The following is a 10858-nucleotide window of genomic DNA, read 5'->3' on the forward strand; positions in this document are numbered from 1 at the left end:
GTGTCAGGATTCTGAGTACACAGGACGTCCAGGCTGGATGGTCATGTGTATTCATTATCAGGACACTGTAGTAATGTTAGGGTTTGTGTATGTAGCTGCACATAGTGATATATCTATATCGCTAGTGCAGTGTAAATGAATGGAGAGGAGTGCATGATGCCGATTGGTCAGCGTCATACACTCCTCTGTACAACGCTCACTTGGTCGAAAGTAAAAGTACGCCCACTTGGGCATTAAGAAAGCTCATTAGCATAAACCAAAATCGCTCCGAACGTTGTGAAAAAAGATAGTTTTTTAAAATAAAAAGCATTACTGTCACCTACATTACAGCGCCCATCTCCTTATATAGGAGACAGGGCACTTATAATGTGGTGACAGAGCCTCTTTAAGGTTGTGGATATGTGCGTTAAAGAATTATGGCACTCAAAACATTTGTTTCTCAGTTCCCAATATTTCTTTATAAGGAATCCATGTGGACAGGGTGGGTGGAAGCGAGTAATCTTATGGCTTGTGTGTGCCATGTGAAAACAGGAAGAAAAAGCAGCGGCAGAACTGCATTAAAAAGTTATTTCAGGAAATGTAAGTAATGCTGTCAAGAAAAGTTGTAATATATAAATGTAGAATTGTTAATACAATAACCTGGGACTTCCCACTTGCAGTCTACAAATAGGTTTTATTATCAGATTTCAAAATATCACCGGCAGTTTGGATAACAGTGTGGTATACCCAAGCTTCTCACGTATGCCCTGAACGTAAAGCCCCCGATGCATATACCTACAAGGCGGATTCCAAAACGATACTCTTTTGACATCCATTCGGGCTTTAGCAGTCTATGGACATGTTCATCGTTTGCAACGGAAGTATTTCTAAGCGCATCCCCTGAACGTGCACACTAAACAAGGTGTGAACATAGCCTTAACGATAAGCTGTGTCGCCGGTGCCACTCTTTGTATTGCTCTATGCTCTGGCTAATACAGTAAAAGGATCCATCTACCTACACTATATGGCCAAAAGTATGTGTACACCAGTCCATCACACCTATATGAGCTTGCTCGTCATCACATTCCATAACCATGGAGTTGGGCCAAATATTTTAGCTATATCAGCTTCCACTCTTCTGGGAAGGCTTTCCACAAGATGTTGGAGTGTGTCTGTGCCCATTCAGCCAAAAATAATTATTTTTATATAAGGCACTGATGTTGGACGAGAAGGTCTGGCTCACCATTGGTGTTCAATCCATCTCAAATGATTTCAAAAGGGTTGAGGTTGGGGCTCCGTGCAGGCCACTCCAGTTCCTGTCTTTATCAACCTGGCTTTGTGCACAGGGGACACAGTCATATTAGAAAGGGCCTTCCCAAAACTGTTGTCACAAGGTTGGAAGCTTACAATTTTCTAAAATGTCTTGGTATGCTGAAGCATCAACATTATCCTTCACTGGAAAGAAATGGGTCGAGCCAAAATCCCGAAAAAAAGCCCCAGATCATATCCGTCCATCACCACATTTTACAGTTGGTACTATGCATTCCAGAAGGTAGCATTCTCCTGGCATTTGCCAAACCCAGATACCTCCATCAATCTTATTACATATTTAAACGCCATTCGTCACTCCACAGAATACGTTTCCACTGCTCTAGTGTCCAGTGGCGATGTGCTTTACACCACTCCAGCCGACACTTGGCATTGGGATCTTTCATGTAGCTCCTGATGCACTGTTCTTGTGCTGATGCTACTTCCAGAGGCAGTTTTTAACTCTCTAGTGAGTGATGTAACAAAGGATAGGTGATTTTTACACGCCACGCTTCAGCACAGGGCGGCACAGATTTATGAGTTTGCACGCTCTACCTCTTCGTGGCTGAAATGTTGTTTATCCTGGAAGTTTCCACTTCACAATAATAGTACTTACAGTTGAGCGTGGCTGACCAGAAAAATCACTAACTGACTTGTGCAAAGGTGGCATCCTATGACAGTGCCACGTATAAAGCTCTTCAGTACGCCCCATTTTACTAGAAATGTCTGTCTATGGAGATTACATGGCTGTGTGCTTGATTCTATGCTCCTGTTTACAATACATCTGAACTAAAAAATGAGGAAGGTTGTCCATATACTTTTGGCCATATAGTGAACATACTCATAACCAAAAATGGGGGCAGAATGGATCATTAGGCCTCCTGCACAGGGGACAGAAATTGACCTGCGTTGTGGATTCTCAATCTACAGCATGTAAATACATCACGTGGAAATTCTGCCACATTTTTGTCCCTTGTACAGGAGGCGTTATAGAGCTCAAACTCACTTTTGGTCAGTTTTTTTTATGCAGTTTTTGAAGACCACACAAGGAGTGGAAGTAGAATTTTTCCTATATACGTTGTCTCTCTTTATGATCCAAACCTGAACGGCCGTTTTCAGAACAATGAAGTTCCATGGGTGTATTCACATGGTGGTTTCTTTAACAGGCCGTGAATATTCTCAGTAAAAAAAAAAAAGTCCTATTTTTTGCCATTTTCACACCCCCGATAGAAGTCAATGGATCAGTTTTTACCAGCCGTTTTTCAGGAAACAATCCTTGTAACGGCCAGTAAGAACTGATCCTGGCCGAGGACTTCACGAACACAGCGCTACTTTGAGCGCTGAGCCCGGGGAAGCCCTTGACATTACTGTCCATGTAAGTGAAGGCAGGACTTTTAACAATGGAATCCCCAGCCAGAGCATCGCAAGATCTCTGGCCGTGGACTCAAGTCTTGTAGATAGCACAACTCCATGTAGATAGCTCCCCCCTGACTGAAGATAGCAAACCCCCCCCCCCCCTCACCAATAGATAGCACCACTGTAACTCCCTGTAGGAGCGGAATCCCCGGCAGCCAGACCCCACTCTGGCAGGGGATTCTGCTCCTGGAGTAGCCCCCCGGCGTCACTATCCATATATAGACAGTGACGTCAAGGGGTTACTCCTGGAGCGGAATCCATGGCCCACTCTGGTAGGGAATTCCGCTCTCCTGACATCACTGTCCATATATGGAAAGAGACGTCAGGGACTCCGTCTATGAGCGGAATCCCCAGCCAGAGGGATTCCACGCCTACAGTGAGCTAAAATTGCACTATCTACAGGGGACACTGTGGTGCTATCTATATGGGCACTGTGGCACAATGTGGGCTAAATGCCACTATCTACAATAGGCACTGTGGAACTATGTGGACACTGGTACTATGTGAGCACTGTGGCACTATGTGGGCACTGGCACTTTATATGTCAGCATTGTGGCACTATCTACAGTGGGCACTGTGGTACTATGAGGGCGCTGGCCCTATGTGGGCATTATCTATAGTAGGCAATGTGGCAATATCTACAGGGACATTGCAGCAGTATCTACATGGGCACTGTGGTGTTTTCAGGGGGTTGGGACAAGAAAAAAAACTTGATTTCATTTAACGGCCATGATAAACGGATGACAAACGATCATTAAAAACGGACAGACGGACTGGAAATTTGGAGACACGGATTCAAAATGACCATGAAAAACTGACAGTTGATCAATTTTTAATGGCCATTTTTTCACTATCGTGTGAATGTAGCCTAATGTCTTACCTTACAGATCTACGTCAATTTTTGTGCCTTGATCTAAGCCCAATGGAACTATCTCGTGAGAATCCATCAACATGAAAATGGTGGATAAAGAAGATATATCATTATGCTCTCCTTGTGGTGTTGTGTATTTGACACAGTAGATCTAGCCCTGGTGCAGGCTCCTAGTTGTGCCAACTGTAGTGGGTAGTTGCCCAAGATAAGATACTTTTACCTTGATGTCAGGATTGGTAGAGAGAGGTAGGAGAAAGACAGTCCTATCTCCTTTCAGAAAGTCAGGAAAGCCGGGTAACAAAGCTTCAAGGCACTTTACTGGCAGCCATTAGAAGTTGCCACCCAGCATCTATTACATGTAAGAAACCAAGATAACACGGCTGAAAGGAGTACTAAAAGAAATCACTCAAGAGCAAGATCATGTGCGCAAATTTACTAATAGGTCTTGATCACACAGTGCATATTTGATGCAGATTTTATATGCCTTTTTTAAGCCGAAAACCAGAATTGGGTCCAGGAGAGTAAACATATAAGGCATTCCTTTATATTTATTTTGTTTAGGTTCCACCCCTGGTTTTGGCTTAACTGGTTGCCGACACAGGATGAGTATGCGCGTCCTGAGCGGCGAGCACTTCGCGCATTAGGACTAGCATACTCGTCCTGTGTGACAGCCGTCCCTGCGCGCGTCTGTGCGCGCGATCGAGAGCGGGGCAACGGCTGTAATACACAGCCACGGCCCCGCTCTGACAGCGGGGAGGAGAGAAACATCTTCTCTCCGCTGTTAACCCTTTGAACGTCGCGATGAAAGCAGATCACGGCGTTCAAAGAGAGGGGACTGCACATTGATCGCGTCACAGAAGATAACTGTGACGCGATCAAAGCCCACAACTCGTATGGCCAGACAGCCCAAGGTCCATTGAAGGACCCCAGGGCTGTCTGAACATATTTCCTGTTGTTAGGGCATACTGAGGTATGCCCTAACAACTGCCTGTGTACAGTCAGTGCACAGGCTAATGTGCTTGCATATAGATCTATGCCAGTACATTGCAGTTACAAAATAAAAATCAAAATGATAAATCCCTTTATGGGATTAAAAAAAAAAGTTAAATGAATGTAAAAAAAAAAATTATGGTAAATAAATAATAAGTAAATAAAATACACAGAAACACACATTTTTTATAATAAATCAACTTTTTAAAATATAAGTCCCAAAACATGAAATAATATAGACATATTTGGTATCGCCACGACCGTAACAACCTGTACAACAAATGTATAACATTATTTATGATGATCGGTGTATGGTGTAAAAAAAAAAAAATATTAAAACTGCTGCGCAACTGCTTTTTTTTCTGCATTTTAATCTAATTAAAAATGTATAGAAATTAAACGATAATGTATTTGTACCAAAAAATGGTACGTACATAAAGTACAACTCGTCCCGCAAAAAACAACGTCTCATACAACTACATCGTACAAAAAATAAAAGCGTTATGAGCGTCGGGATGCAAAGAGGGAAATGTAAAAAAAATTGCTCTGTCCTCAAGGCCAAAATGGGCCGTGTCCTTAAGGGGTTAAAGAGGCTCTGTCACCAGATTTTGCAACCCCTATCTGCTATTGCAGCAGATCGGCGCTGCAATGTAGATTACAGTAACGTTTTTATTTTTAAAAAAACTAGCATTTTTGGCCAAGTTATGACCATTTTTGTAGTTATGCAAATGAGGCTTGCAAAAGTCCAAGTGGGCGTGTTTAAAAGTAAAAGTCCAAGTGGGCGTGTATTATGTGCGTACATCGGGGCGTTTTTAATACTTTTACTAGCTGGGCGCTCTGACGAGAAGTATCATCCACTTCTCTTCAGAACGCCCAGCTTCTGGCAGTGCAGACACAGCGTGTTCTCGAGAGATCACGCTGTGACGTCACTCACAGGTCCTGCATCGTGTCAGACGAGCGAGGACACATCGGCACCAGAGGCTTCAGTTGATTCTGCAGCAGCATCGGCGTTAGCAGGTAAGTCGATGTAGCTACTTACCTGCAAACGCTGATGCTGCTGCAGAATCAACTGTAGCCTCTGGTGCCGACACGATGCAGGACCTGTGAGTGACGTCACAGATCTGCCCTGCCAGAAGCTGGGCGTTCTGAAGAGAAGTGGATGATACTTCTCATCAGAAAGCCCAGCTAGTAAAAGTAGTAAACACGCCCCGATGTACGCACATAATACACGCCCACTTGGACTTTTAAACACACCCACTTGGACTTTTGCAAGCCTCATTTGCATAACTACAAAAATGGTCATAACTTGGCTAAAAATGCTCGTTTTTCAAAAATAAAAACGTTACTGTAATCTACATTGCAGCGCCGATCTGCTGCAATAGCAGATAGGGGTTGCAAAATCTGGTGACAGAGCCTCTTTAAAAAATATCTGCAGAATCTGCACTGTGTGAATAAGGCCGTACTGTCTAACTTTTAAAAAGCGTAAACTTAGACAAGGCAGACAGAAAGTGCGCCAAATTCACAGTGTTGCATTCTGCATGATAAATTTGGCACATCCAGCTAGACATGTAGATACTTTTCTTTACCTAATATCCCCATTTAATTGGCTTAGTTTACGCCTGTTTTTTATGCCACAATTTGGCACATTTTTGGAGCACAATCGCATTTTAAGCCATGCCCTTTCCAACAGGCCACACACCTTTTCCAATAAAGCACACTCCTTGGCTAGCGTTTAACAAAATAGCATCTAAAACGGTTAATAAATGTAACGCACAGAACGTACGCCAGAATTCAGCCTCAATTTGAATAGTAAATGTGCCCCATTGTTTCAACAACTTCATCTTTGTGCAGCATATTTATCAAAAGGCGGAGACTGCAAACGACATCTAATGTTTTATAGAAGGTCATTTACTCTCATTTCAGGCGTGCAGCTATTCACATAAATAGTATACTCACCTCTCATCCAAGTCCTCTACAAATGCTGAGGAGGGGGCCAACAGGAAGAAGACTGCAACAAAACAAAGGGGAAAGAATCATGCCGGGATATGTATACTCTCCAATCATATATCTGATCTGCACCTCCTATACATCTCCACAATCGTACACTCTCCAATCATATATCTGATCTGCACCTCCTACACATCTCCACAATCGTATACTCTCCAATCATATATCTGATCTGCACCTCCTATACATCTCCACAATCGTATACTCTCCATTCATATATCTGATCTGCACCTCCTATACATGTCCACAATCGTATACTCTCCATTCATATATCTGATCTGCACCTCCTATACATCTCCACAATCATATACTCTCCATTCATATATCTGATCTGCACCTCCTATACATGTCCACAATCGTATACCCTCCATTCATATATCTGATCTGCACCTCCTATACATCTCCACAATCATATACTCTCCATTCATATATCTGATCTGAACCTCCTATACATCTCCACAATCGTATACCCTCCATTCATATATATGATCTGCCCCTCCTATACATCTCCACAATCGTATACTCTCCATCCATTACATATATATATATACACACACACACACACACATATATAATCTGCACCTCCTATACATGTCCACAATCGAATACTCTCCATTCATATATATGATTTTCACCTCCTATACATCTCCAAAATCGTACTCTCCATTCATATATATAATCTGCACCTCCTATACATGTCCACAATCGTACTCCCCATTATATATCTATATATATAATCTGCACCTCCTATACATCTCCACATTCATACTCTCCATTCATCTCCACCTCCACAATCATATACTCTCCATTCATATATATGATCTGCACCTCTTATACATGCCCACAATCATATACTCTCCATTTATATATGTTGGCATCTGCACCTCCTATACATGTCCACAATCGTATACTCTATATTCATGTTATCTGCACCTCCTATATATCTCCACAATCGTATACTCTCCATTCATATATGTTATCTGCACTTCCTAATCATCTCCACAATCGTATACTCTCCATTCATATATATGATCTGCACCTCTTACACATCTCCACAATAGTATACTCTCTATTCAAATATGTGATCTGCACCTCCTACACATCTCCACAATCACATACTCTCCATTCATATATATATGACCGGCACCTCCTATACCCTCCATTCAGTGTGTGTGTGTGTGTGTGTGTGTGTGTGTGTGTGTGTGTGTGTGTGTGTGTGTGTTCTGACCCTCCTATACATCTCCATTGATTTATATACAATCTGCACATCCTATACATGTTCACATTTGTACACTCTGCATTTACACACATATGATCTTTACCATCACGTTTTATTCATATTATTGCACCTCCTATAGATGATCACATCTAATTATTCATATATGTGATCGGCATCTTTTATTCTCCATATATTCCAATGAGACCGGCCTGCACATCTATATAACGCTCACCCTCCTCTCTATAGGACTATGAGGGTGTGATGAGGATGTTGCCCCAATACATGGACACAGCACGAGTCTTTATATCAATAGGTGGGCACACACCCATTCTATGCCCGGTGTGCTGGAGCACAAGCCCACATGGCAGTGGCACGGGCACATCGGATACACCCAGCGTGCTTGCAACAAAAGAGGGAAGCAGAAAGAGAAACAGATCGTTTCTGTCATTACCTGTTGCTAAGAAGGAGCAGAGCCCGGCAGCTGCCATGTTGAGAGGATGTGATACCGGAAGGAAACTGTGTGAGGAGCACGATGAAGCCCTCCCTCCTCCGTGTGATAGGCGGCAGAGGGTGGACGCTGCTTCCTCAGACACCGGCGGGCGCCCATGATATTATTATTACAGTCTGACATGATAAGCTTCCCACATAGCCGACCCTGATTCTCACACGCGGAGCCTGCATATAACATGTGGATTATTTTTGTAGTCTCCATTTATTGTCCAAAAACGTAAAGCAAGTCACAGAATCTCATGACAGTCAGTGTGTGGCAGCAAGATGCCCCCATTACTGCATCCATCACAGGTGTGCCTCTTTTTAGTGTATCTGTGCCAGGTGCCACCCTTAGAGCACGTTTAGACGTGGCGGAATTCCACTGTGGACAGGCCATAGTGGAAATCTGCAGCAGCCTTTTTTCCTTTGGTTTCTATTGCTCTTTAGGTAACTTAGTTCAGACGTTGCAGAAAATAACTGCGGAATTTAGGCTGTGGTGCGGAAATTTCATGTTGTGGTGACGCGTCCCTCCGTGGATGACGCTAAAGCACATGTGACCGCTGCAGCCTGTGATTGTGATTTACCGCAAGTAAATTTATTATCGGGTTTTTTTCAGCAGCGTGAGCATGAGATTTTCAAAATCTCATCCACTTTGCTGCTACTGTAAATGCTGCAAAATTTCCGCACAGAATTCCATTGCGGAAATTCCGCAGCATTTACGCTACGGTGGAACCTGGCCTTAAAGATACTCTGTCACCACATTATAAGTGCCCTGTCTCCTACATAAGCAGATCGCCGCTGTAATGTAGGTGACAGCAGTGCTTTTTATTTTAACAGGTTCCCGACCGCTGGCCGTATTTATACGGCCAGCGGTCAGGGTCTCTAAAGTCCGCCGTATAGACTATTTACGGCGGCACTTCAGAGACTGTGCACGCGCGATCGCGTGCACACAGCTCTATGCCCTGGCTGTTGCTAACAGCCATGGGCACTGGGCAGAATGTCAGGGGTCAATCTTTTGGCCCCTGAACATGTGATCGCTGTGACAACCAATCACAGCGATCACATACATTTCTGCATAGAAAACAGTGTGCATGCGATGTTACCAACAGCTCTGGGCACTGGGCAGAGTATCAGGGACCAATCTGATGGTCCCTGAACATGTGGTCGCTGTGAAAAACTATCACAGCGACCACATTTGTTTTATTTTGACTTGTCTGGCAGTAAATCTCCTGCCTCTTTTCTTCTCCTCAAACATTGTTTCAGTTTGAGGAGAAGAAGAGACTCGAGAGAATTGCTGCCAGAAGATTACAGTTACAGTTACACAAAAAATACAGTTACACTCTAAAACATTCTCTGTATAGATAGATTTCTATCTATCTATACAATCTATCTATCCATCTATCTTTTTTTCTATATATCTACCTTTCTATCTTTTATTCTATTAGAATAGGCAGGTAGGGAGTATATAATTATATATATATATATATATATATATATATATATATATATATATATATCCACATATATATATAACATATATAGCAATAGCGGTTTATTTTTTTGTTAGCGGTAGTGTAGATATATATAGCAGTTAGTTTGTGTGTTTTATATAAAAAAAAAAAAAAACAATTTGTTTCGTTAGTGTTAGTGTTAGTTACGTTATGGCGAGGAAGTTGTTTAGCGCCGAGGAGGCATACGTCATGCTGTGGTCTGAGTCGGAGACCGCATCAGAGATGGCGTCTGAGATGGAACCTGTTTTAGGTAGTGACGATGATAGCGTCACTTCAGGTTCATCTTCAGGGGACGTTGTCCCTGATGCAGTTGAAACTGCAGAACTTGAAAGCGCAGGGCCAAGTAGCGCTGTAGCACGGGACAGCCTGGTCCCTTCAGTCCAGGCTCTTGTATGGGCACCTGCCCCATCTTTTGGGCCTAGAATCCACGGATTTACTGCCACTCCTGGCATAACCGTGGACAATACAAATTTTGTCCAAATGGATTACTTCCATTTATTTATAACGGACGACATCCTAAATCAGATTGTCCACGAAACAAATTTATATGCCACTCAATATATAAGGCAGAAACATCCATCCACCCATGCCAGAGATTGGACGCTCACCAATTTGCTGGAATTAAAAAAAATTTTGGGGCTCACCCTAAATATGGGTATTGTCAAAAAGCCCTCCATTAGGTCTTACTGGTCAACAAGACCCGCCCAAGCCACCCCAGTATATTCTGCAGTAATGCCCAGGTCTCGTTATGAGACAATAATGAGGTTCCTCCACTTCAATGACAACGCACAGGCCCCCCCAAGTACCGATGCAAACCGGGATCGGTTGTTCAAAATAAGACCGCTAATAAATTCCCTGAATAATTTATTTCTGCAACTCTACACCCCTGAGCAGAATGTAAGTGTGGACGAATCCCTCCTCAACTTTCATGGCAGACTTAGCTTTCGCCAATATCTACCTTCAAAAAGGGCAAGATATGGCGTTAAGCTCTACAAATTGTGTGAAAGCGGGTCAGGATATACCACCGCCTTCAGAATTTATGAAGGGCGGGACCGCACAATAAATGTT

General features: G+C 43.0%; 1 protein-coding gene across 1 annotated transcript in view; it reads right to left on the reverse strand.

Moving 5' to 3' along the window:
• The window catches only part of TMX3 (thioredoxin related transmembrane protein 3), a 65415-nt gene extending 57075 nt beyond the window's left edge, over positions 1–8340 (reverse strand). The window contains exons 1-2 of the mRNA XM_075828378.1: positions 8242–8340; positions 6521–6572 (exon numbers count right to left, since the gene is read on the reverse strand). Coding sequence (XP_075684493.1) covers positions 6521–6572; positions 8242–8278 — 89 coding nt within the window. The 5' untranslated portion in view covers positions 8279–8340. The remainder of the gene's footprint in view (positions 1–6520; positions 6573–8241) is intronic.
• Positions 8341–10858: the final 2518 nt, after the last annotated feature.

This window comes from Rhinoderma darwinii, chromosome 5, assembly GCF_050947455.1.
Source record: "Rhinoderma darwinii isolate aRhiDar2 chromosome 5, aRhiDar2.hap1, whole genome shotgun sequence".
Lineage (NCBI taxonomy): Eukaryota > Metazoa > Chordata > Amphibia > Anura > Rhinodermatidae > Rhinoderma > Rhinoderma darwinii.